The sequence below is a fragment of the Peromyscus leucopus genome, chromosome 3, assembly GCF_004664715.2.
Source record: "Peromyscus leucopus breed LL Stock chromosome 3, UCI_PerLeu_2.1, whole genome shotgun sequence".
In the NCBI taxonomy this organism is placed as follows: Eukaryota; Metazoa; Chordata; class Mammalia; order Rodentia; family Cricetidae; genus Peromyscus; species Peromyscus leucopus.
The window spans coordinates 97,863,252-97,888,161 of NC_051065.1; the positions used below are offsets into that span (position 1 = coordinate 97,863,252).

The 24,910-nt window shown below is 43.6% G+C and overlaps 2 protein-coding genes across 3 annotated transcripts in view; one reads left to right on the forward strand and one right to left on the reverse strand.

Annotated features, from left to right (window-relative positions):
- Positions 1 to 16,672, forward strand: part of Gcfc2 (GC-rich sequence DNA-binding factor 2) — a 37,259-nt gene extending 20,587 nt beyond the window's left edge. The window contains exons 11-17 of one of the 2 annotated variants that reach the window (XM_028871378.2): positions 1,772 to 1,922; positions 3,748 to 3,866; positions 5,940 to 6,016; positions 8,130 to 8,196; positions 9,907 to 10,053; positions 13,766 to 13,890; positions 15,102 to 16,672. In XM_028871378.2, coding sequence (XP_028727211.1) covers positions 1,772 to 1,922; positions 3,748 to 3,866; positions 5,940 to 6,016; positions 8,130 to 8,196; positions 9,907 to 10,053; positions 13,766 to 13,890; positions 15,102 to 15,219 — 804 coding nt within the window. In that variant the 3' untranslated portion in view covers positions 15,220 to 16,672. Of the gene's footprint in view, positions 1 to 1,771; positions 1,923 to 3,747; positions 3,867 to 5,939; positions 6,017 to 8,129; positions 8,197 to 9,906; positions 10,054 to 13,765; positions 13,891 to 15,101 lie in introns of those variants that run through there. The other variant, XM_028871379.2, reaches the window with a different exon arrangement.
- A 400-nt stretch (positions 16,673 to 17,072) lies between these two features.
- On the reverse strand, positions 17,073 to 24,142 carry Mrpl19 (mitochondrial ribosomal protein L19). Its single transcript, XM_028871383.2, has 5 exons — positions 23,879 to 24,142; positions 21,725 to 21,843; positions 21,087 to 21,221; positions 19,460 to 19,641; positions 17,073 to 19,329 (listed from the first exon to the last, which is right to left on the reverse strand). Exons 1-5 carry the CDS (start codon positions 24,097 to 24,099, stop codon positions 19,108 to 19,110), a joined length of 879 nt encoding a protein of 292 aa, XP_028727216.1. The 5' UTR covers positions 24,100 to 24,142; the 3' UTR covers positions 17,073 to 19,107.
- Between the last annotated feature and the right edge of the window lie 768 nt (positions 24,143 to 24,910).

Genomic DNA, 24,910 nt, shown 5'->3' on the forward strand with positions numbered 1-24,910 from the left:
CATGTGATGGAGAGAACTAAATTCTACAAGTTGTTCTCTGGCCCTCGCACACGCCATGCCATAACATATGCACACACACACACACACACACACACACACACACACACAAGTAAATGAACATCATTAAAAAAATAAAAAACAAAACTGTTTACCCTTACGGTTGTAGGTAAAATTTAGAGCCTTGAAACAACTGTCCAGAAATGTATACTCTGAACTACATTTCTCAGGACTCTTACACGATTTTTCTTTTTTGTGATGTTGGGATGAAACCCAGGGCCTTGTGTACTAAACAATCACTGAGCCATTGAGCTACATCCCCAGCCATCTCTCTTGATTCTAAGGCATAGTAGGACCAAATATCAGTAATTCAAACATTTTTAATACTTTTACAATGTGTGAAAACTTCCCCAGAATTATGTAGTATTAAGCTTGGTAAATTTGATTTTAAAAGCTGTTCCAAGGATTATGAAGTTGGCTATGACAAACTGGGAAGAGTAGGTTAGCAGAACACGAGGAGGAGGCGGCATGTAAGTGGGGCCTCAGGCGTGTGCAGGAATTCCTAGGACACTTTGTTGAAAGTGAGGGGGAGATGCCAGTTCAGGGGTGAGTACACTGATCTGCAAACCTGGATTCAGAGCTGAGAACTAGTGTTTGAAGGTAATCTGGAAAGTGATCCAGGGAAGGTAATGTGGAGTTTTTAAAAAATGTTTTATTACATTTCTTTGTGTGGCGAGGTGCACACATGCCGCGGCATGCTTGTGGGGTTCTGAGGACACTATAGGGGTGTTGGTTCTCTCAAGCATGTGAGTCCCAAGGATCTAACTTAGGTCATCAGACTTGGTAGCAAGTGCCTTTACCTGCTGAGTCATCTCAGGTACTTGAAAGTAATGTTTTAGGAAGCCATTAGAAGTAGCTAGCTTGGAAGAAGAAATAAAATATAGAAGACTGTTGATGTTACCCAAGTTTGGGGTGAGCCTGACAAAGGGGTGCTGGTTATTATAAGCACTGTTACAAAGTAAGAATTAGTAACATACCGAGAAGCTCTAACCCTCCACTTGTGAAGACACCTGAAGGCCTGGATCCTGCATGCTAGAGAATGATGCTCGCTCTGTAGGGAAAGCTCTCACTGAGAGCTCACAGAGTAAATGATGCAGTGTGTCTCTCCCTTGGTCTTAATCATCTGTCTGCAGGCTTCCATAGGCCCATTCCATCTTTCCCAGGATACAGCGAGGTCATTTCTAAGAACTGTAGGGAGCTGTGTGGGCAGCACCTGGGGTTAACCATTGGAGATATTTCATTCATACACTCAAGTGGTAACAGCCATCTCTGTTTGCTAATTGGTTAGTCAGCTAAGCCACATGCAGATTACACATGTATTCTTAAGAGAAGTCAAAGGAATGAGGTAAATTTTGCTTAAGGCAGATGAGTGAATTTCATCAGTAAATCTCCTGGCAATTCCACATGCCTAACTCAGACTTGTTTTTTCACTCTAGAGGGCTGCCATTGTTGGTCTGAATGTCCTGGCAAACAGTGGACCTTTGCTGCATTTTTTGTTGTATGGATGAATGCATAAAGCACAGATTTTAGTTACTCTTCCTCAGTGCTGTGCCATCATGCCATCCTGCCTTACCTTGGTAGTCTAGGGATACATACATAGTGTTAAACATGATTATTCTCTTTGAGCCTTAGAAAAATTCTAGGGATTTGGGGGGCAGGTTAACACAAAATCACATGTTTAAGAATGTATGACTTGTGTAATCTCGTCTTATAGCTGGACTCCATGGGTCTAAACCAGATGCCTTGGTTCACATCCATAACAGAGTTTATGGAGAGCAGCATGGACGGTACAAGGAAGGAAGACGATTCTGATCAAAACATTCTGTCCGCTGTCATCAACAGAACGGTGGTGCCTCGCCTCACAGGTGATCTTGATTCTGTTAGAATCACAAATACACTTGTAGAAGTTTGGAGACATAAGGAAATGCTGTATGCAGTAAAGAGCAGTAGATTCCAAATGTAATTAACCTGGTTGGAAAATGCTTATTTGCACAAACTTTGGCTGTCCACATTAGTAGTGGTGGCACACTGTCCTATGTGTTACATGTCTTTCTTCCCCTTTTCTCACATGTCTTCTCCATTTCTTGTTCTTTGAGAGCCCTGCATTTACATGTACTTGCTGCTAGCAGCTATTGGTGCTTTTACTTCTGTCCTTGAAGGCTTCTTTTACTAAAACAGTATTTGATCAGAATCTTTCTAGCATATTCCAGAGAATGGGTTTTGTAGTCCATTAAACTTTGAAGATGGTTATGCATTCTGAATGATGGTTTTCCTTTTAAAAGAATCCAAACTCTTCTGCTTGAGCCAGCCATCCCATGACAAGGGAGCTTAGAGATGCCTGTGGCCCAGGCCCTCTAGTGGTTGATCCTGTGTCTGAAGACAGCACTCCCAAGTGCGTGCCGAAGGGTCCACTGTGGGGCAGGGGCAAGAGCACAGTAAGAATGGTTCCATGGTTTCCACTCGGTTGCCTGTTCCTGCATTGGGAAGCTGAAGGAGGCAATTTAGAGCAGATGTGATCAGCAGAGCTGGGGTGGGCCGTGTTGCATTGGGTGCCTGTCACTAAGTGGAGTGTCACAGGAGTTCAGGCAGGAGGTAGCTGTGTTTTCATGGCACTTAGTGCCACAAAGTGATGTGAAATAATAAGGAAGTGAGTGCAAGAAGGAATGAGAAGGAACAGACTGAGTCCTGAGGTCCTTTTAGCATTTAAAAGTCACAGAAGCGACAAGTACCCAGCAGAGACCAGAGAGGATACCAGGAAGACAGTGTCCCAAAATCCAGGCAAAGGAAGTATTTCCAAGGAGAAAGATGGGGCCCAGTGTGGTTGTTGACTGTAGCCACAGAAGAATTAGAATCAACCTTTGGAGTTGCCTATGAGAATGCCCTGTTTAACTTGAGAGATGCACTCACCACCATATGGAGAGTTCGAGGTCTGATTGAGAGGATTCCAGAAATACCAGGGAGACATCTAGACAGTCCTTTGAGGAATTTTGTTTTAAAAGGAAAGAAAATGGTGGACAGTACTGGAGAGGGTCTTAGGGATTCTTGGACCTGGGGAGACAGTGCAGTGTTCCAAACTCTTGGATTCAATAGTGAGAACCAGAGTTCAGATCCCCAGAACCCACCTAAAAACCTGGTAGGCGTGGTGGCTGTCATATAATCCCAAGTGCTGGTAAGGTGGATCCAGAGGATCTCAATAACTAGCTGGGTAGCCAACTAGCAACCATCAGCATGCAGCTTCCTTCCCACACCACAGGCACACAGTCAGTACTCACACACATGAACGTGCATCCATGCTCATGAGGATGGGGAAGGGAGGAAGTAGAGAGAGAACCGGGAGGACAATCAACCAGGCAAGCAAGCAGGCCAGGGAAAGCCATTCCTGCCTGACATGGAGGCTCACTTGAATTTGGGGGGATCAGTTTGGTATACCTTTCTTTAAAGCTACATTTTAGCTGCAAATTGCAGGCGCACACACAGTGAGAAGGTGAGTTTAGCTAGGGTTGTAGGTTAACCTGACAGATGTAGCAAAACCCAAGGAGGATAAAGAAATGGAGGGTGGATGCAAAGAGGAAATGTCGTGATTGGCCATGGATTTTAGTCTCAGTAAAGAAAGAGTGGAACAGGCTGTGTTAAAAGACCTTGGTTATTTGTATATCTAGTAACTTGTGTAACCACTGAAATGTGTTTCAGATTTTGTAGAGTTCATTTGGGACCCCCTGTCAACCTCACAGACAAGAAGTTTAACAACACACTGCAGACTGGTTTTTGAACAGTCTGCTTCTGAAAAGGAAGTTAGTAAAAGCAAACAGGTAAGGATTTCTGCAGATTTGGGGTTTAGGGAAGTGGTAGAGCACTTGCCTATCATTTGTGGCACCCTGAGTTCAATCCCCAATACCAAAAAAGTAAATAAAATAATTTATACAAGCTCAGATTCTATTGTGTGGAGATACTACCTAGAAAGTGATCTTTCTTTTTAAGCCAGAACTCAAAGTATTTAAAAGATGGGGTAAAATAAAATTTGAGTTTTCTTTTTGATGTTATTATAGGGCTCTAAAGTATATGTTACTTATAATTAAGTGGAAAAAGAAAATTTCATTTAGTTCAATATGCCTTTATGGAAAAATACATTTGCCTAATTTGTACATTTATGGACAATATTCTTGATATAGGGTATATAACAACTTAATTGTGCTACATACAGCATCTTTTTATTGGTAGTATAAGCCAAGTTCAGTTTTCAGATATGGAGTCTTTCTAAGAATGAGGACAGTACATCCTATAGAAATGTTGCTGATACTTGAACTATTTTAAACTCTCATCATCTCTTCATCTTAGTCGTAGTAATTAGGGCTGGATATTCTGATTTGGCCTTCATTCACTGTTATCCTAATGGATCTGAGTATTTGCGTGTATAGTTATGAGAGGCTTTAGCTACTATTTCATCCAATAAATGGGTATAATATAATATCCTTAAGCTGAATTACTGAATTCAATATTTACGTCATTTATAATTGTTGATATACAAACCAAATGAATTATTCAAAGTGAATTTACTGTGTTAAAGGACATAGACAAACAAAGATCTGCATCTATACTTTGTGAAAGGCTTGTAGGACTCAGAAGGAAAGGGCAGGTCCAGTTTAAAAAAAAAAAAAAAGAACTTGGACAAATAAGCAAGAGAAACAAGGTGTAGTAAGGACGGAAGGTGTGTAGCCCTGACTGGCTTGGCATCACAGAGATCTGCATGTCTTGTGTTGGCATTACAGGATTTCCCATCCACAGCAGGATTTCACTCTTGAGTTTTGTTGCTGTTGTTTGGTTTTGTTTTTCTCTGTATTGATTAAAGTTGCCCTTTGACTATTTCATGTGTATATAACACATTGTTACTCTCATCCCCACCTCCCTTCTACCTCTGTCATCCCTCCCTCCTCCCACAGGTTCCTTCCTATGTCCACACCTTTGTTTTGTTTTGTGACCCTCCGATTCTCACCAGGACTGTGTGCGGCTATGGTTTGGAACTGACTATGGAGGCTGATGGACTCCAGTAACTGTCCCTCCCCAGATTCCATCAGTTAACAGTAGTTCATCAGGGAGGGATAGGACCCCATGACCTCCCCAACCCGTGATTGGCTCTTGACATCCCAGTCTTGCGCAGCCAGCCACTGCTGCCCAGATCGTGTTTGCCATGGCTGTGCCATTTCCTGGAGATAGCATTTCCTATCTCTTCTCCCTGTCTTCTGCTCTTACATTCGTAACATTCTCTCTTCTATAGCATTCCTTTGCGTTAAATTAGGGAGTCGTATAAATGTCCTGTTTGGGGCTGAGCACATGGATCTGCATTCACCCCATTTACTGTAAAGACAGGATGAGTAGCATTTGTCTAAGGATATAAACATAAATATTTAGGCCGCCGTTTGATGCCACATCCATTAGCTAAAGCATAGTGGGGAGGTTGCCCCATGGTTTATGATCTCCCCAACCACTGGGATTCTAGTATCGGGTACTACCAGTAAGTTCATCATTCTGGATGAAGTTGAGTACAAGGTCATGAGCTATATTCCAGCAGTTCTATTTTTGTGTATATATCTATTAAAACTGTTCTTACACACGCTAAGAGACTTCTGCTAGGTGTTTTATAGCATCATTAAGCATAATGGACTGCCTAATAGGAAACCATCAAGTGTCTATGAGTAGTATTCATGCAACCAAATGCAGTATAGCAGGGAAAGTGATGTAGGGACAACCACATGCAGCTCCTAAGTTTCACACACTAGTGTAACAGCTGGCTCTGACTGCAGAACAGTGCGCACTATTAAAATTACTTGACTTGATTACTGTATTCCCAATTATGGCTTGCTGATGCTTTCCAAATTTTTAAATAGGATTTACTTAAATCTGTTGTTGTAAGAATTAAGAAGTCAGTAGAAGATGATGTTTTTATTCCTCTATATCCAAAGAGGTAAGAGCTCTTAATTTTTATACTGTTGGAAATAGCTTTTTTTTGGTGGTGGGGGAGGGAGAGGGTGGTATAAGATACATCCTGATGTAGCTCAGGCTGTCCTTGAACTTTCTGCAGAGTTGAACTCATCATTCTGTGTGTGCTCCTGCCTCCACCCCCCACATGCTGGAGTTAGAATCATTTGTTTAAGGATGTAAAGCAAAGACTAATCTTTTGTAGACCAAGTGCACATACTGTTTTAAGATGCAAATTGAGATTTCAGCAAACATTTCTCTAATCTCCTGTGTACCACATATGATGCTTAGCACTGGGACTTTGTGTATTTGAGTGTTTCTTGTTTTTAAACTTACCCCAGCATCAAGAGGTTGTAGCCTAGAGAGGTAAAGAGCACAGATTCTTGGCTCCCCCATTTCTTGATTGTTTGACCTTAGGCCCTTACTGTGTCGATATCATCAGTACAAGGAGGGAGAAATCAATAGCTACCCCGCAGGACAGCAGGGTGATGAAGACTGTTCCGAAGAGAGCAGTGCCTCGCACAGAGGAAGCAGAGCACAGCCTAGAGCATCCTGGGTGCAGCTGTGAGCTCTGTTCATCTTAGGAGACACGGGGCTTGGTTTATGGCCATACACTTGCCAAGAAAGCCTTCTTGGCAGTGAGGATTTGTGAACTGTAGCTACCCAGTGATAACTCCCAGGATGGAAGTTGTGGGGGACTACTTGGAGATTCCTGATTTATTTGAGTCAGGAAGAGGTATCTGCAAATAAAAATTATGCCCCAGTAAGTTTTGGTTTTGTACTGTTTTAGGTAACTAATACATTCACATGGCTCAAATTATGCTTGTGGTTTGTATTTAAAGCAATTGCTTCTGAGCCTTTTGACTAAAATCAAGTGTATCTTTCAAATGAAAAAGGTGTTTTGGTTTGGTGGGTTTTTTTGTTTTTAATGAGGATTTATTTATTATGTATACAGTGTTCTCCCTGTATGTTTGTCTGCTTGCCAGAAGAGGGCACCAGATCTCATTATAGATGGTTATGCATTATAGATGGTTGTAAGCCACCATGTGGGTGCTGGGAATTGAACTCAGGACCTCTGGAAGAGCAGTCAGTGCTCTTGACCACTGAGTCATCTCTCCAGCCCTTGGTTTGGTTTTAAGATTTATATATTATGAGCATTTGTCTTTGTGTAATGTATGTGTAGCACATGTGTGCCTGGTGCCTGAAGAGGTCACAAGAGAGCACTGGATCCCCTGGAACTGGAATTACAGGCATTGTGAACCACACAACTGTGGGTTCTGGGAACTGAACTAGGTCCTCTGCAGGACAGCAAGTGCTCTTAACTGCTGGACTATTTCTCCAGTTCCCTAAATACGATTTATTTACTGTTACTTTGAGTTCCGACTGCAGAGTTTGACATTTATCTTATATGTGCTATACTGTTATTTCCCCCTCCTTCTCTATAAGATGAAGTATATTATAAGCATGGACAAGCAGCTTGTACTTTTTTCACTAGTACATAGTTGAAGTCATTTCCTGTCACCATGTAAGTAACTTTCTTACAATAGGCATGCAGGTGTCTTGTAACTGACCAGCATGTGAGTGGTAATCTCCTACCAACAATGAAGTTATAAGCAAACTGGCAGATAAACCAATCTGTGCAAAGGCAATCATCTACAAGACACACTTGTAGAAACTCAATATTGGCTGAGTGTGGTTGCATTTATAATTCTTGGTAGATACCATCAGAGTGCCTTGATTCATTTTTCATTTAGGTTGTTCAGTTGCTTAATTTAAAAGGGGGGGGGGCTGTAGAGATCTCTTGGTGGTTAAGAGTGTAATGCTCTTCCAGAGGACTAGAGTTTTGATCCCTAGCACCCAGATCGGGCAGCATACAACTGCCTATAACTCCAGGGGCTTCAGTGGCCTCTTCTAGCCCTGCAGGCAATGCACTCAGGTGCCCAATCCACACACAGACATACATAGAATTCAAAACAAAAGCAAACAACAAAAAGTCCCGTTTTTGCGGTTTTACTCTGAAAGAATAATAGTCCTTTGTATCTTCCCCCACTCTCCCCTCTTCCTTTCCTTCTCCCTCCTCCTCGTTTGTTTCATATTAGTTCTGAAGAAGGAAAAATGTCAGCACATTCAAAGTTCCAAGAAAGACAGTTCTGGGGAGCGCTAAAGGTAAGCAGAATACTATTTCAAAAATGTACCTGCATTAATCTTTGCATCCATACAGCATGTGTTGAACTCCACTCTGCCACTACAGTACAAAAACTAATAGGCTGTCTGCAGGTAAGCAAATGAACTTGCTCTGTTTGGATAAACTGTGCTCATCAACACTCAACTTTGAACATCACATAATTTTCACATATTAAAAATATTCTGTGTTGGGTTGGTTTTGGTTTTTTTTTGAGACATGGTCTCACTTTATAGCCCTGACTTGCCTGGTCCTTGCTTTGGAGACCAGGCTGCCCTTACATTTCATAATAGGCCTTCCTGCCTCTCTGTCTCCTATGTACTAAAATTAAAGGCATGTGCCACCATGCCTAGCCTTACTGTTTTGTTTTTTAATATTTTTAAATGTCCTTTAAAAATAGAAAAGCAGTTCTTGTCTTATGGAACCTCCATAAGAAGCACTGGGTTGATTTTGATCCCAGGTCATACCCGGCTACCCTTTGTCGGCAAGCTAAAGTTAAAGCCAGAGGGGAAGTCAAAATGGTAGGGAGCTCAGTTCCAATGGCGTTTCAGGCGAAGCACCAGAAGGACTCCAGGCTGACTAGTGACATGTGAGCAAAGGCTTATCCCAGCCAAGTGCCTGGTGTTGGCACCTGCTGCTGTACCATCCTTAGACATTTGTAGGGGATGCAGGAAGTGTGGGCTTGGGAGAGACTGAGATGGTTTGGATGTGGAAAATTGCACAGCACTGTGGAGCTGTAACACAGTGTAGGTGACATCCAAATCCCAAGTCCAGGGGCTGGGCCAGAGCTCAGAATTGACATTACTTATGCATAGGCTGTATGTGGCCGTGAGTGACAAGTTCTGAGGAGACTAGGAGAGAGCCTGGGGAATGGAGTGGGGTCATCAGGTGCACCTTAGTGCCTCGAGGAATGAAAATGTGCCAGGGATGAAAATGAGTATTAGATGCCATGAGAAAGGATTTGGGGGTAGTGAAGATGTCCATTGTGTTTGAGAATTAGGACCCAAATGTCCTTAGCAGGAGCAGGTGCAGTGCAGTGAGTGAATGTGTGTCATGGTCAGGTTGGGAAAGATGCTTTCCGGGACAGACAGCGATGCCAGTGACAGTGTGAAGTGTGACATGTTACTAACCCAAATGACATTCAGCACCCAGAATACTAGAAGACCCAGAATTCTCACCACTGTTCCCAGAAATCTCTGAATTCAGTCCTCTAAATACAACAGGTATTTGTTGTAGATCTTACAATGGGCACTTCACCCCTGTTATCAGTAGACTCTCCGGTTGTCTTGTTTTACATGTCAGCAGTGAGATTCTTGGCACTGCCAGGCTTCCTAGTGGTACACGTTGTTAACACTAGCACTGGCCGTGACAGTGCTTTCTGATCCTGGCAACCCACAGTCTTGTACTTAGTGGCCTAGACAGTAAGAAGATGGGTCACAGTGGACACTGATCTACCTGGAGAGGCTCCAGGGGAGTTACATGAGGCAGACTGGGGTTGCTTACCCTAAAAATGGACAAAGGATGAGCAAATACATGGAGGTGAGAATCAGGTATTTACTTGGGGATGTTTTCTATTCCAAAGCTGACATTTACAACAAGGCCAATTAGTGAGGTTGGTGGAGTTGGACCGGTACACTTTTTTACCACTACAGCTTCTAGGGAGAACACACATAATTACTTGTATTTTCTTTCAGCTCTTCCGCAATATTCTTCTTTGGAATGGACTTCTCCCAGATGACACCTTGCAAGATCTAGGCCTGGGGAAGCTGCTGAATCGCTACCTTATTATTGCTCTTACTAATGCCTTCCCTGGACCAGATGCTGTTAAAAAGTGCAGCCAGGTAAGCTGTATAGAAGCCAGTTCTAATTCTGTCATTGATGTATATAATTCTCAGTGTGGTGGCGTACGTCTCGGATTCCATCACTAAAGAAGCTAAGGTAGAATAGAAGTGTTGCAAGGTCCAGGCCAACCTGGGCTACAGGCGAGACCGTCTCAAAACAGCAACGGCAGAAATTTAGGTAGTAGGGCTGGAGAGATGTCTCGGTGGTTAAGACTGCACACTGCTCTTGAGTTTACCTCATAGTTCCCACATTATGCAGCTCACAACCCCTATAACTTCAGCACTGATGGGGAATCCAATGCCCTCTTCTGGCCTCTTCGGGAACTTGCACATAAATACACATGAATCTATCTTAAAGATTTAGTTATTGAAACCTATATTGTATTACAACCAAATAATTAAAATTGTGGAGCTTGTACTTGAATAAACAAATCAGTTTAACAGAAGCTACTCTGATATTTAAGAGTCATTTACTAATGATGCCAGGAACCCAGGTGTGGTCTGTACACACCTGTAGTCTCAGTACTTGAGAGGCTTAGGCAGGAAGGTCATGAGTTCAAGACAAACCAAGAAAGAAAGGAGGCGGAAGGGGGGGGGTGTTAAAAAGAGTTAAAGAAATAGGTTAGAAACTAGGAAAGAAGCTATTATGCATAAGATTAAAATCCACATCAAATTTAAAAAGTCTTTACAAGCCAGTAAAGACTTCAAAGATTTCTTGCTGGAAATGGCTCCAGAATATAAAAGTCAAATCACCACAAGTGGATATGGAAAACAACCTGCAAACAGTGTGGCAAAGGTTGGCAGTGCCAGCAGAGAACTGCTGGTACTGTGGAGGTGCCTGCACAGCCAGCGGGGCAGAAAGTGTGGCTCTTGCTCTCACTAGTTAACGGAAATCCCCAGTTGTGATGTAAGCCTGGGCTGCTACCATTCTGGTGCTATAGAAGCCTTGTGGCCTGCAGTGTATAGCAGAATATTATTTTAAGCTGTTTTACTTTTGTTTATGTTGCATTTGTTTAACTCTGTGAACCTGTGTTAATGTGCCTGTCTAAAACACCTGATGCTCTAATAAAGATCCCAATGGCCAAATAAAGATCTGAATGGCCAATAGTGAGGCAGGAGAAAGGATAGGTGGGGCTGGCAGGCAGAGAGAATATTTAGGAGAAATCTGGGAGGAAGAAAAAGAAGGAGAGGACTCCAGGGGCCAGCCACAGCAAGACACGGAGTAAGAGTAAGATTTACAGAAGTAAGAGAATGGGAAAAGTCCAGAGGCAAAAGGTAGACAGGATAATTTAAGGAAAGCTGGCAAGCAATAAGCCAAGCTGGGTCTGGGCATTTATAAGTAAAAAATAAGCTTCCATATATGATTTATTTGGGAACTAGGTGGCTGGGGCCCCCCAAAAGAGCAAAAACAAACAAACAATAGTGTCAGTGTGCAGGGCACTGGTTCTGGAAAACAGATTCTGTTACTGGCAGGAGCAACAGAGCTCTTGAGGACAAAAATGGAAGTTGAACATACAGATTTTAAGCACAGAGAATATGATAGCATTATTTAATAGGTGACCCAAACTACCTGCGTTAGTTATGTTTGTGTTGCTGTGATAAGACACCATGACCAAAGGAGACTTAAAGAAGAGAATTTATTTGGGGTTATAGTTTCAAAGGGAGGGTCTGGAGTGGAGGGGAAGGCCTGACAGCGTAAGAATGCCGAGAGTTCTCATCTTCAGCCACAAACAAAACAAAGCAGATGGGAAGTGGGGCAAGGCTGTGTGAACTCCAAACCCTACCTCCAGTGATGGGCTTCCTCCAGTAAGGCTCCACCTCCCACAGGTTCTGTAACCTCCCCAAGCAGTGCCATGAACTGGAGGACCAATGTTCACATTTTCAAATATGTTGACCAGGGAGGGTGCTTCTATTCAAAACAGTACAATACCCAAATGTCCCCAAAACAGTTGATCTGCCCATACGGTAAAAGTCATGGTACTAAATGGTGCTTAGGAAGCCAGGTTTGGTAGCACACTTGTAATCCCGTTACCATAATTCTTACATTTAAGTCATTCTCTCTGTGGAATGTTTTCAAGTTGACTGCAAAGGTCATCTCAAAAGTAGTGAAGGGCAAATGTGTCTACACAACTCCACAATAGGGTTTGAGAAGCAGGCCACAGGCAACAGAAAGGCCCCACCTCATACATGGACAGGCTTGCTGGCTCCATGAGAACTTCCAGACACATGTAAGATAGCAAAGCCCCAGAAAGCAGGTACAAGTGACAGTAAGTTCCAAGCCAGTGAAGATTGGTGCCAAAAGTTGGGGAAATAGATAGTTGACAAGCACATCTGCTGGGCGGCGGCAGCGCACGCCTTTAATCCCAGCACTCGGGAGGCAGAGCCAGGCGGATCTCTGTGAGTTCGAGGCCAGCCTGGTCTACAGAGTGAGATCCAGGACAGGCACCAAAACTACACAGAGAAACCCTGTCTGGAAAAAACCCAAAGGGGGGGAAATCACAAGCTAATCTTCCATGTCTGCCTTCTGCAGTCACATGTCTGCATTTTTTCCTCAATAATTGAAGAACAATACAGTCAGTCTTTTTTCCTGGCTTTCATTCACTTTCGATTGCTTTTGTTGATGGTGCTGCTGTTCTTGAGTCAGACTCAGGGCCTCACAGGCTTTAACCCCCCTATCTGCCACCTGCACATTCAGCAACACCCAGCCCTGGCATTTTTTGAGACAGGATCTGCCTGTGCTGCCGAGGCTGGCTGGCTTTGAGCGGGGATCCCTTTCTGCTCAGGCCTCTCAGATGCTAGAATTACAGATGCCGACCACCATGCCCAGGTCAAACCCTCTACCACCAGTTTCTACAGCTGTGTTAAGGCTGACGCCAGATTTACTATAAGATGCTTTCAGAACTTGCACTCCCTGACAGTCCATGTTTGGTGCTTTTGTGTTCTCCTTTCCCCAGAGCCTGGTCTATCACCAGTGACAGCGTGGCCTGCGTGACTGTCCAAGAACTCCGTGGTTTCCTCTCTCCCTTCCATTCTTCTGGTTATGATGAAGTTTTTTTTATTTATTTATTTTCCAACAGTTTTCTGACTTTCCCCTAAAGTGTGTTAGTTTGGGAGGAGGATCTTTTTTTTTTTTTTGAATGTCTAGTGTCTAGTGTGTTCTACATTGATCTCTTTGGCCTGCATGGACATAAAAAGCACACTGGTAAAGGACAAATTGTCATTAATTTTCTTCTCAACAAATTTAGAATCACCTGTTGATTTCTTCCCTCAAATGTCTTTGTGTTGATTGTGGAATTACAAGCATTGCTAAACAATGCACAGAGCAGATTCCATCTGCTTTAAGCTTTTAGCAATGAAGTTTTTTTTTTAACCAAATGTTTGGGGTTTTTTTGGCTTGTTTTGTCTTTAATGTCACTTATATGTATGGGTGTTGTGCCTGCTTATGTTTGTGCTGTGTGACTGCAGTATCAGAGGTCAGAAGGGGACATCAAATCTCTTGGAACTGGAGTTACAGATGGTTGTGAGCTGTCATATGGCTTATGGGAATCAAACCTGGGCCCTCTGGAAGAGCAGCTAGTGCTGGTACCCACTGAGCCTTCTGTCCAGCCCCTGAAGAGTGATCTTTTTAATGCCATGTTACCTTTGACACAGCAAAGAGAAATCTCATAGTTTGTTTGCTCGTGTGTTTTAAACCTGCCATGTGTCTTGACAGATAGCAGCTTGTCTACCAGAAAAATGGTTTGAGAACTCCGCTATGAGGACATCAATTCCCCAGCTAGAAAACTTCATCCAGTTTTTATTGCAGTCTGCACATAAATTATCCTCAAGTGAATTCAGGTAATGCTCATTTTTTTGTTTGTTTGTTTTTCTTTTTCTTTTTTTTTTTTTTTTTTTCCGTTTTTTCGAGACAGGGTTTCTCTGTGTAGCTTTGCGCCTTTCCTGGATCTCGCTCTATAGACCAGGCTGGCCTCGAACTCACAAAGATCCTCCTGCCTCTTCCTCCCGAGTGCTGGGATTAAAGGCGTACGCCACCACCGCCCGGCTTGGTAATGCTCATTTTATTTCTCACCTCCAAAGCATAGCTCAAGGATTTTGAATGCTTTCAGCAGTTTTAAGGAAGAATTGTACTTTACTGTAATTTTTAAAATCCGGGTCTAGTGATGTACCTAGTCTGGCAGAGTATTTGTCTAGCAGCACAAGGCCCTGGGTTCCATCCAGGTACTTATAAACCAGGCATTGTGGCACATGCCTAGAATCCTTCTGTAGTGCTGAGGACGTCTTGGTGCGACTACTCCACCCAGCTGGCAGCACAGCCCTGTCGAGACCCTGATGACAGGCTTGTTCTGTGTTCTGCTTTTTATTGCCATTCCCATTCAAATCTTCCAGGATACTCTGTATTTGGACCTATAGTTATAATCATGAGGTGTGGGAAACTGGGGTCAGTCTATGAAACACATCATTGGGCTGTTTCATGTCTGTGCAAGTACTATAGTATGCTTATGCAAATAGATACGATACAGGCTGCTGCTGCTAGGCTGTACTGTGCATGTGTATGTGTAGCAAATGCAAAAAATGAATAATGTAGTCAGTGTCCAGGATTGTGTAATGTGCAGTTGTATGTGCTGTGCTTTTATGGAACTATCAGCACATTTGTTCACACCAGCAGCACCACAGCATGTAATGTGTTTCAGTGTGGCATGACAGCTAGTGTCACTGTGCCTTAGGGATGGACCAGCACTTAACCCAGTGATGTAAAGGGGACATCGCCTCTGTAATCTCTGTGGGTTTAGTTACTGACTTCAGTGGAGCTTCTGGTCCAGGTACTGATGCAGGTCCTGAGTCACCACTGTGCCTCCCTTCACATGTGTTACAGAACTTTCTTTTTAGTGTATCTCTTTCATTCATTCATTTTATTTCACCTTACGTTCTGTCCTAAGGATCAAACTTCGGGCCCACTGCATGCTGAAGACTTTCTGCCGCTCAGACACCTCTAGCCTGGGCTGCATTACTTAAGGGGAAGTAAATGCTCTTTTGGTTTTGTTTTTCAGGAATGAAGTCAATGAAATAATTCTTATCCTGGTGAAGATAAAAGCTTTGAATCAAGCTGAATCCCTCACAGAAAAGCGTCACCTGGAGCCCTCCACACACCCAGTTACAGGTGTTTGAGTGCACTATGGGAGGTGTTGAGAGTCATTGATAAAGTCCTCAGTTCCTTGCTTGTACACAGCTGGTGCCCCCTCACTTCCTCTGTGCTCACCCTTGGTGTCCTGAAAGGCTGTCCTTCCTGTCGCTGTGTGGCTGAGGACGTTACATCACAACAGCCGTCGCTCTGTCTCAGTCTGAGAAGGATTCCTTATCGAAGAAATCCAATACACGGAAGCATGTCCAGAGTCAAGCCCATCTTCAACTTTGGCATTCTTAAAATTCCCACTGTTTACAAATCAGCTAATGAGGAAATCTTGAGTGCATTGCTTAATTATGAAATGGTTAACACATTTTTATAACAAATTGTCCTTCCAAAGTCTGCACTGGTTGATTATGTGAAATCAGTGAAAGTGCCAGTGAGTCTCCAGATTTGTGATTCATTGTTAATTTGTTAAGAAATCTTTTAAAAAATTATTTTTCTATGTGTGATCCTGTATACACCTGGGTGATTATATGTGTACACCACTTCCATGCAGAGACCAGCAAAAGCCAGAGGGCATCAGATCCCCTAGAACCAGAGTTCTAAGAGGTTGTGGGCCACCTGATGTAGATGATAGGAACCAAACCCATGTCCTGAGGAAGAGATCTTAGCCACTGATCATTCCTCCAGCCCCTGTTGAAGAATGAAGATGTATTGATTTGGACCATTTGTAATTCTTTTTGAACCATCTTTTTCTAGAGGATTGTAATACTTTCATATTAAAAATAATATTGATCATTTGCCTGTCCTCTGGCAAATAATTTATCAAAAAACTTATCATTTTTCTTTTAATTTTGTGTAAGATTTTTTTGATAGTGAAGTCATCGCTTGGTAGCAAGTCAGGCTTTTTTGTTATGTTTTGTATCATTCATGATAAGATTAAGAAGGCCACTGCTATTTTACATACAGGAAGTGTACAGTATTTGATTAAGGAAGTCTGAGGCAAGGTAATTAAGAAATTAGGAATTTTTCTCAAAATGATTGTATTAGTGTTCTTAAGTCTGTTAAGCAACTCAATGATGACTCCATGTATATATTTTGCAAATTATTGCCCAAAAGACAGTTGGAAATGTTGGTTATTTTGTAATATTTGACTCTGTGGCCTATGTTTACATACTTGAAAGCCCTATTTTCAAGACTGCATGTAATGTGAACAGCTGACATGTTGTAATCACTGTAGCAGTGAAAGCTTATGGTTCTCTAGGTGAAGATGCTAAAACTGTTACACAGACTGTACAGACAAAATCCCACATAGAAAGCTCAAACACTGCTGAATCCTCATAGTATTCATGTTAATGTTGTCATTTTAGACAGCTGCTTATTACAAAAGCATGTGTATATGTGTACAGAAAGTTTGTTTTTGTATATAAATGCCAGAGACTTTTATTACAGATGAATTTTCTATTTTTTTACTGTTAAAGTGCATTTTTGGAAGCTGTTCTCTGGCTCTGGGTTTTTTAGATAGACATGGATGGATATGCACTCATTCATCTACCCTGGGCAGACACTGCTGTGATGTGCTAGCCCTGCATCATTGGAGAGTGCTTGGGCCTGCCTCCTAGTCCTGTGAAATGGTTCACTGACGACACAGCACAGCAGTCACCTGGTGACTCATCTCACAGACTCAGTGAGGCCATGTCAGAAAACTTTCATTCTTCATCTGTGCTGGTTTCCTTTACTTTATTCTTTTTGGAGACTAGGTTTCATTCTGAAGTGTAAGTGACTTTGATCTTGGGACCCCTGCAAGCCCTAGGATTGCAGACCTGTGTCACCACACCTGGCAAGAAAAACTTTAAAAGGGCCTAAATGTGGAGAGATAGACCATGTTCATGAATTAAAAACTAATTTGGAGTAGTTTTTATTCTCTTTATACTGACTCATAAATTTAATATCAACACTCAGAGGTTCAGGAAATAATCATACAGGTGAACAACCTAGGGCCACGTTACTCAGCGGGGGATCCCCAGACTAGTATCTAGATATCTGAATGAGCCTTAGTTCCATCTCATTTTTCTGCCCACCCACAACACCCAAAAAGAACAGTTCTAGATCAGAGACTCAGGAAAATCAGAGGAGACCTGTGCCTCAGAGGCAGAGACCAGAGAATTTCAGCAGAGTTTGGTTCCCTGCACCTACACCATGCAGTTCACAGCCACCTGGAACTCCAGATCCAGAGGGTCTGATACACGGTCACACATGTATACACTTAAAGAAGGAACAGGTACTGGGTATCTAAACTCCAAATAATGGTTCCAGGAAGACAAGATGAGAGAAAATCAGCAACAAGTGCCAAGTTTCCCAGAACATCAGTCACTGTATTGAAAGGCTCACCCCAAAATGTGGATACAAACATATCTGCACCAAGGCACAACACTGATTTCATTACTGTGAAGACTAAAACTACACACTTTCAAGTCATACACAGGGAGCAGAAACCAGAATGACTGTGTTTCCCAGCATGGCACTAAAACACTATTACCAGTACAACTGTAACAAGGAAACTCAAAAGCAGAGTGATAGTACAGGTCAGATAGTCTCTCTCAAGAGTACATGGGCCACATGAGTGAGAGATCTCAGGAGCATAAGTGGCATGCCCTGTATGCCATGGAGGTCAGTGCACAGGCACATCTTCCCTGGAAGCTAGTAATGTTCCATCTAAAGGAGTTAGCCAGAAAAATGAAAACAAGGACGGCACAAAGTGCTCAACAGAAAACCAGCCCGAGCGAGGCAAAGGCTCCAGGGGCAGGTCGGGCACTGAGAGACTCACTGATGGAGGCACCATGATCCGGGCTGGCTCTTGGGATGGTACAGGTGGGATAGATAGCCTTTACTCTGTTATACATCCCAGCTTCCCAACCCATGCTCAGCTGCATGGATCACCAAGTACACTCCTGTCCCCACAGAGGACTGTTTTGACCCCCAAAAGACTTTGTTTCATGCACAAAGTGAAAAAAATACGCTCTCTGACCACTTCCTGCTGGACAGCTCATCACCCAGCTGATACTGTGGGCTGCCAGGTGTCCTGGGGTGTCTTCTGTTGAGCAGAATCCACTCATAACTGAGGGGAAAATGAAACCAGATGACAGCTCAGAGTGCCACATTCTCCTTGAAACTTTCACAGCAAAACATGTCAAAACAAGACATTTAACACTGCATAGGGCCGGAGAAATAGCTAGTGATGAAGAGTACACACTGTTCTTCCAGAGGACTTGACTTCAGCTCTCAGCACCCATGTCAGGTGGGTCATAAGCAGCTGTGACTCCAGTTCCAGGGAATCTGACACCGTCTGGTCCCTGGACACGCGTGTACAGAACTGGGTGCTGGGAAATGGACTCAGGTCCTCTGCAAGAGCAGCAAGTGCGCTTAACTACTGACCCAGCCCCTACTACTACACTTTAACTCACACACACATTGTTGTGTATTTATGATTATTTCCCAATTTACTCCCCTTGCTCACATCCCATTTCATCTCATTTTGGTGATGCTGACTTCACTGGCTCCAGATAGGGAATGAATGTTGGGCGATTTCTTTTTAGAGCCATAAACTGCTGTGCAGACCTTATGCTAGGTATGATAAGGTGAGGAGTACCATCTCATTTAATAGTTGTGCTCTTACAAAGCAAACTTAATGGCTGAGCTAATATATCTGCAATTAAAGGCATTCTCAGAACAAGGGCTTAAAAGAAAAAAAAAAATTTTATGTATGTGTCCGAGTTGGGGTCCACACAGGCTAGGGTGTGCATGTAGAAGGCCAAGGACAACTTTCAGGAGTCAGTTCTCTCCCTTTGCACCCTGGGTTCCAGAGTTGAACTCGTCAGGCCTGAGCAGCAAGCATGTTTACCTGCTGGGCCATCTCACCAGTCCCAAGATTAAGACTTCTTGGATGCTTCTATTTCTTCCCACAAGGCAGCTTCAATTTTTGAAGTGTCATATTCTCTCATCATATCAAATTCAAGCCATGGCTGGCTCCACTTCTGGGCTTCTTTCATTTGCTCTTCGGTTAAAGCAAGATCAAACCTGATCCCTTTAATGTTGAAGTACGGACGTTCCCAGCGTTTGGACCACGGCTTTGGCTTCATTTTCACTTGCAGCTAAGGAAGACAAGAACAGAATTTGGGCTTGGTGAGATGCACACAAAAGTTGCCCCGAGTTTTCTGCAGACTTTCTGCAGTGCTTCTTCAGACTTGCACCTAAACAAGTGGACTTGGTAACATGGTCTACCTTGTTAACAGGCACTTCCTGGCAGGCCTCATGTGGGACCGGCTTCATATTAACATCAAAGGTGCTGAACTCAGGGAGGGCGTCTCGTAAATACAGCAGGCTATCGTCCAGCCGCTTCTCTAACTTCACCACTTGGATCTCGTGGATGCGAGGATTATACAGTTCAAAGCAAATCTCCACACCTAAACAGAGAACATGCTTACCACCTAAGACCAGACTCCTGCAATACTTCACAGTATAGTAAAAGAAGAAGCTGGCAAGTGGGACATGAGCAAACACATGGAATTTCTAAAGATGAAGACCACTAAAGCAAAACAAACTAAACCCCATTTAAATTAAAAAGTGAAAAAAACTGAATGATGCCCTATCAGAAGTCTATAAATATCCCATCTCTTCATCTATGACAACATCCATTAGCCTGGGAAGAGGAAGCCTCCACCGAGGAACTGTGGTGATCAGAATGGCCTGTAGATATGTCTGTGGGGCACTGTCTTGAAGGTCAGTTGATAGATGAGGGCCTAGTCCCCCATGGGAGGTACATCCCTGGGCAGGTGGTCCTAGGCTGTGTGAAGAGTTGGCTAACCATGAGCCTGTGAGCAAATGCCATTCTTCCATGGTTTCTGTCTCACTTCTACGTTCTGACTGGAACGTGTAAGCGAAATCAACTCTCCTCCCCTAAGTTGCTTTTGGACAGAGTGTATTGTGACAGCCAGAGACTAAACTAGCACACCAGGGAAGAGCCCACTTGGCACAAACACAGTAACGTGGTGAGGAAGACACGGTTTTGAATGTGATCCCTCCAAAATTCACCTTGAAGGCCTGCCTCGTAGTTGCAGTTCCTCTGCAAACGTCACGGATGAGAACCCTGAAGTGCACTTGTAAGTCTAAACACTCTCTCACTCGCCATTTCAGTTCTTCATCTTCTAGGACGTTACCACTGTTCCGCTCCGGTGTTAGTCATGGCACGGACCTGGAGCCACGGTGCAGCAGTGACTGCAGCGACTGACTGTGTCATGACACAGCAGAGCAGAAGCCTCCATCTTAGAAGCCACGCTCCCAAGGATACCATCCTATCTGTCCCAGTGGACTTCGGGGTTATTTGCCCAGAAAAGGACGACCCTGCTAAGCTGAAGGCTCACACCTCTAATCCTCTAATCACAGCACTGAGGAGACAGAGACTGGAGGAGTGCTTCAAGTGTGTGGTCAACAGGCTCTATATAGCAAGATCCTGTACATTCATGGCCTACATGGAAAGACCCTGTCTCAAAAACACGACTAATAAAACAAATGGAATCTCCCCTCACTGCTTTATACACTGTCTCTACTCTTGAAGATGCCACATTTATTTAGGCAGAGTGTCACTATGTAGTCCAACCTGGTTTTGAACTAAAAAAAATCCTCCTGCCTCAGCATATCCTTGTGCTAGACTAACAGGTATATGCTGCCATGCCGAGCCCAGGAAGTCCAATCCCAATGGGTATTGCCCATTATAAGAAGCTCTCAAAAGGAAGTGGACCCTCCAACGGTACATTAACCAGTGAATAGCAATCTCTATCCACTGCAAAGCACGGGTTATCTCTTGGGGAAAACCCACTTTCACATTCTGGAAGCACAAGAGGAAACATACCTTGTCCTTCAATCGTGTTCCTAAGAGTGAAAGTAGCCCCAAGTCCTTTTCCAGATCGCTGGATGCAGATCCCCAGGAACTGGCTGGTTTTCCCACTGGCATATGGGTCGGCTGTGGTGACCCGCAGTATGCTTCCTACAGAGTCAGAAGAGAAGCAAGCTCTGACATGAGATGCAGAAATGAACAATACAGTTTAGAACTTAGTATGTTAGAAATAAATAACGAATGGCAAAACCCAGACACCTGGAGAATAATCTTTATGCAAAAAAAAAAATCTTTATGCTGGAACTAGAAAATATCATCCTAAGTGAGGTAACCCAAACCCAGAAGGTCAAACATGGTATGTACTCACTCATAAGCGGATACTAGAGATAAAGCAAAGAACAATCAGACTGCAACCCACAGATCCAGGGAGGCTACCAAGCAGGAAGGACCCTATGATGACTGTGGCTTATAATAAGTTTTGGTTTTACTCAATTACTGGGCAAGCCTCAATGAAACATTTCACTATTAGGATAAGAATTTATACTGTATCAAGCTGATAATAGAAAAAATAAATAAAAATTAATTAATTAATTTAAAATAAAGAATCTTTATGCAATCCAATACCTGCTGACAGACACCCTGCTTTTACTCACCAACATAGAACTCTGGAATGTCAAGCACCTTCCTCCTGTCCAGCATATCTTTTCTTTCTAGCTGATATTTCAGAGGTTTTGTTCTTCCCCTTGGAGGAATGAATTCAGGACTCAGGAACCTATAAAGAAAGAAATTTTAAAAATTAAAAGGTAATTTGAGAAATGAAAGGGTATAATGTTGATGTATTTCATCCTTTAAATAAGGGATCATGTCATTTCTAAACTACTGTTTCCAAAACCACTGTTAATGCTCATGAGAACTGTCAGCTCTCCTGAGCACTCACCAGGCATTTTGTTTAAAAGCTTATAAAACATCTAAGTGGCACTTACAGTCTGGACCTTAACTGTCCAAGAAGGCACATATACTGAGAGTTTAGCTGTCAGCCTGTGCAGCTGCTAGGGGTTAGGAAGCTGTAAGAACTGCGGCCCAGTACAGGAAACATGTCATTGGGCCTGTACCTTGAAGGCAAGACTGAGACCTGGACCCTTTCCGTTTCTTCGTTTGCTTTACCTAGATGATACTTCCCGACATGCTGTGTCACTATAGGGCCAAAGTGACAGGACCAGGGCCAAGCAAAGTTAACTAAAACTGTCGGAACCCAGAGCCAAAGTGATAGCTCCCTTTCAGCTGATTATCTCAGTAGCATAAATTAATCTTCAGAGAAATGAGGTGGTTTTGCTGTCATTTTTGTATTAAAAACAACAGGGTTGGGTGGTGTTGGCCCACGCCTTTAGTCCCAGCACTCGGGAGGCAGAGGCAGGCGGATCTCTGTGAGTTCGAGGCCAGGCTGGTCTACAGAGCGAGATCCAGGACAGGCACCAAAGCTACACAGACAAACCTTGTCTCGAGGAAAAAAAAAAAAAAAAACTAACAAAGAACTGAAGCTTAAGGATGATGAACCACTAACACATTACTATTGCTATTAGTTATAATTTTGTTATAGTTTAAACTCTGCGTGCCTCTCAGTCTGCAGAGCCTATGACCACAGGTCTCCCACTGAGCTATAAATACAGAGAAAATATATAAAAATCACCAGTTGCAAACTGACTTTAAAAGAAACCTTCCACCAAGTGTGGTGGTGCCCACCTATGATCCTAATACTCAGTAGGCAGTAGCAGGCAGATCTCAGTAAGCTCAAGGCTAGCCTGGACTACATAGTGAGACACACACCCATATATATATATATATATATATATATATATATATATAATTACTGTGTACTGGGGATGAGATGCATACCATTGCATCCATGTAAGGGTCTGAAGACAGATTTTGGAGTAGAGTCTTTCCTTCCACTGTGGGTTCTAGGGGTGGACCTGAGTGGACAGGCTTGCACTGGAGACTCCTTTACCATTGCCGGTCCCATACTGTTAGCTTCTGAAGGTTTACCTTTTTTTTTTTTTATGTGTATGAGTGTTTGCCTGCATGTATGTATGTGCATCACATGCATGGCCTGGTTCCCTCAAAGACCAAAAAGAGCATGGTGGATCCACTAGAGCTGGAATTGCAGATGGTTGTGAGCCACTCTGAGGAAGGGCCCTTTGGAAGAGCATCAAATGTTCTTAACGGCTAGCCATCTCTCCAGCTTTTAACAGATTATTTTCCCACCTCAATAAGGTAAAGTGGTCATAGGAAAATACTTTTTTCTAAATCATTAGCTTCCCTAAGTCCAAGCCGATTTCACTTTAGAACTACAGGATATGTGAAATATTTAAGCCCAGAGACAATCCACTCAGCCAGCTACACCCCTTTTTAAAGAGCCTATAGTCGCACCAAGTTTTTCCCATGAAAACTCAGGTTTGTTATGGTTGTGAGCGTTCCGAAACCGGCTCAAGCCGATGTAAACCTAGGTGGCTTAGAAACCACCGCGGTGAGATTTGGTCAACAGACTACCCAGGAGGGTTTGGGGAGGTCTGATCAACTCAAGCACGTTCCCAGGTGCAACTACGGAGAATAGTTAAGAACAAGTAAAACTGAGGAATGGGCGTCCAAGCCTGCGTCCTTTGGGATCTAGAGAGGAGCAGACGCAGAATTCGAGTATGTGCAGGCCAGCTACAAGGGAAGCAGGTATCCAAGCGCGCGAACACCCAAGCAGCTCCAGGAGCTGCAGGCGCCCGAGCATGCGCACACCCACGAGGCCTTTGCCGCCTCACCTTCTCTGTTTGTCCGGGGCTCGGTGCCGGTCCACCATGACAGGTTTCGGAGGTGGCTTAAACCCACCGGGCTCGGAAGGCCCGGTGCTCTGAAGCCGGCTGGAGCCCATGCGGACACAGCAGACATCAGACGCGAGTGCAGCGAGCCGCGGCCTGGCCATTCGGAAGCTCCGGGCCAGGTTCAGGGACACCCTACAGCCTTCTGCCATGGAGGCCGCCATGTCTACACGAGCAGTGCAGGACTACAACTCCCAGAAGTCAGTGCGACGAGGTGTGGTCAGACGGTGGCTCCTATGGGACCAAACCCGCTTCCCTGAGGACTCCCACTAGTTTGAAGGAACTATATTGGCAAAGTATGTAAGTTCCTCTTCTCCGTCATTTGCAAAGTTACACTCCTCCAAACGGCAGGCAAACTTGTATTTTCCACTAAGTACTGTGACCTCATTTGCACTGTGAGCGTGGAAAGTGTGTGTATGTGTATGTCCTGAATGTGAATGTGATTGCAGATGCCCATGGAGGCCAGGTGCTTCCCAGGAGCACGAGTTACAGGCAGTAACAAGGTACCCCTCGTGGGTGCTGAGAATCGAACCTGAGTCCTCTAAAAGATCAGTAAGTGTACCTAACTGCCGGACCACCTCTCTAGCCTCCTCATTTCCACTTTTTGTTTGCTTGTGCCTACATGAAACAAATACAGATGTCACCCCAAAGGGAATAAGAGATAGTTTATTCTGGAGTCAAGTATTAGTGACCATGGCTCAGGAACACAGATGTAAGTCTGCTGTGGATATCACTCTATGTAAATAAAACACTGATGGCCAATGACCAGGCAGGAGGTAGGTGGGACAAGGAGAGAGGAGAATTCTGGGAAGCGGAAGGCTAGGGGAGAGACTGCAGCGACCGCCAGGAGAAGAGCATGTAGAGACGCCGGTAAGCCACCAGCCACGTGGCAAGCTATAGATTTATAAAAATGGGTTAATTTAAGATAAAAGAACAGTTAGCGAGAAGCCTGCCACGGCCATACAGTTTATAAGT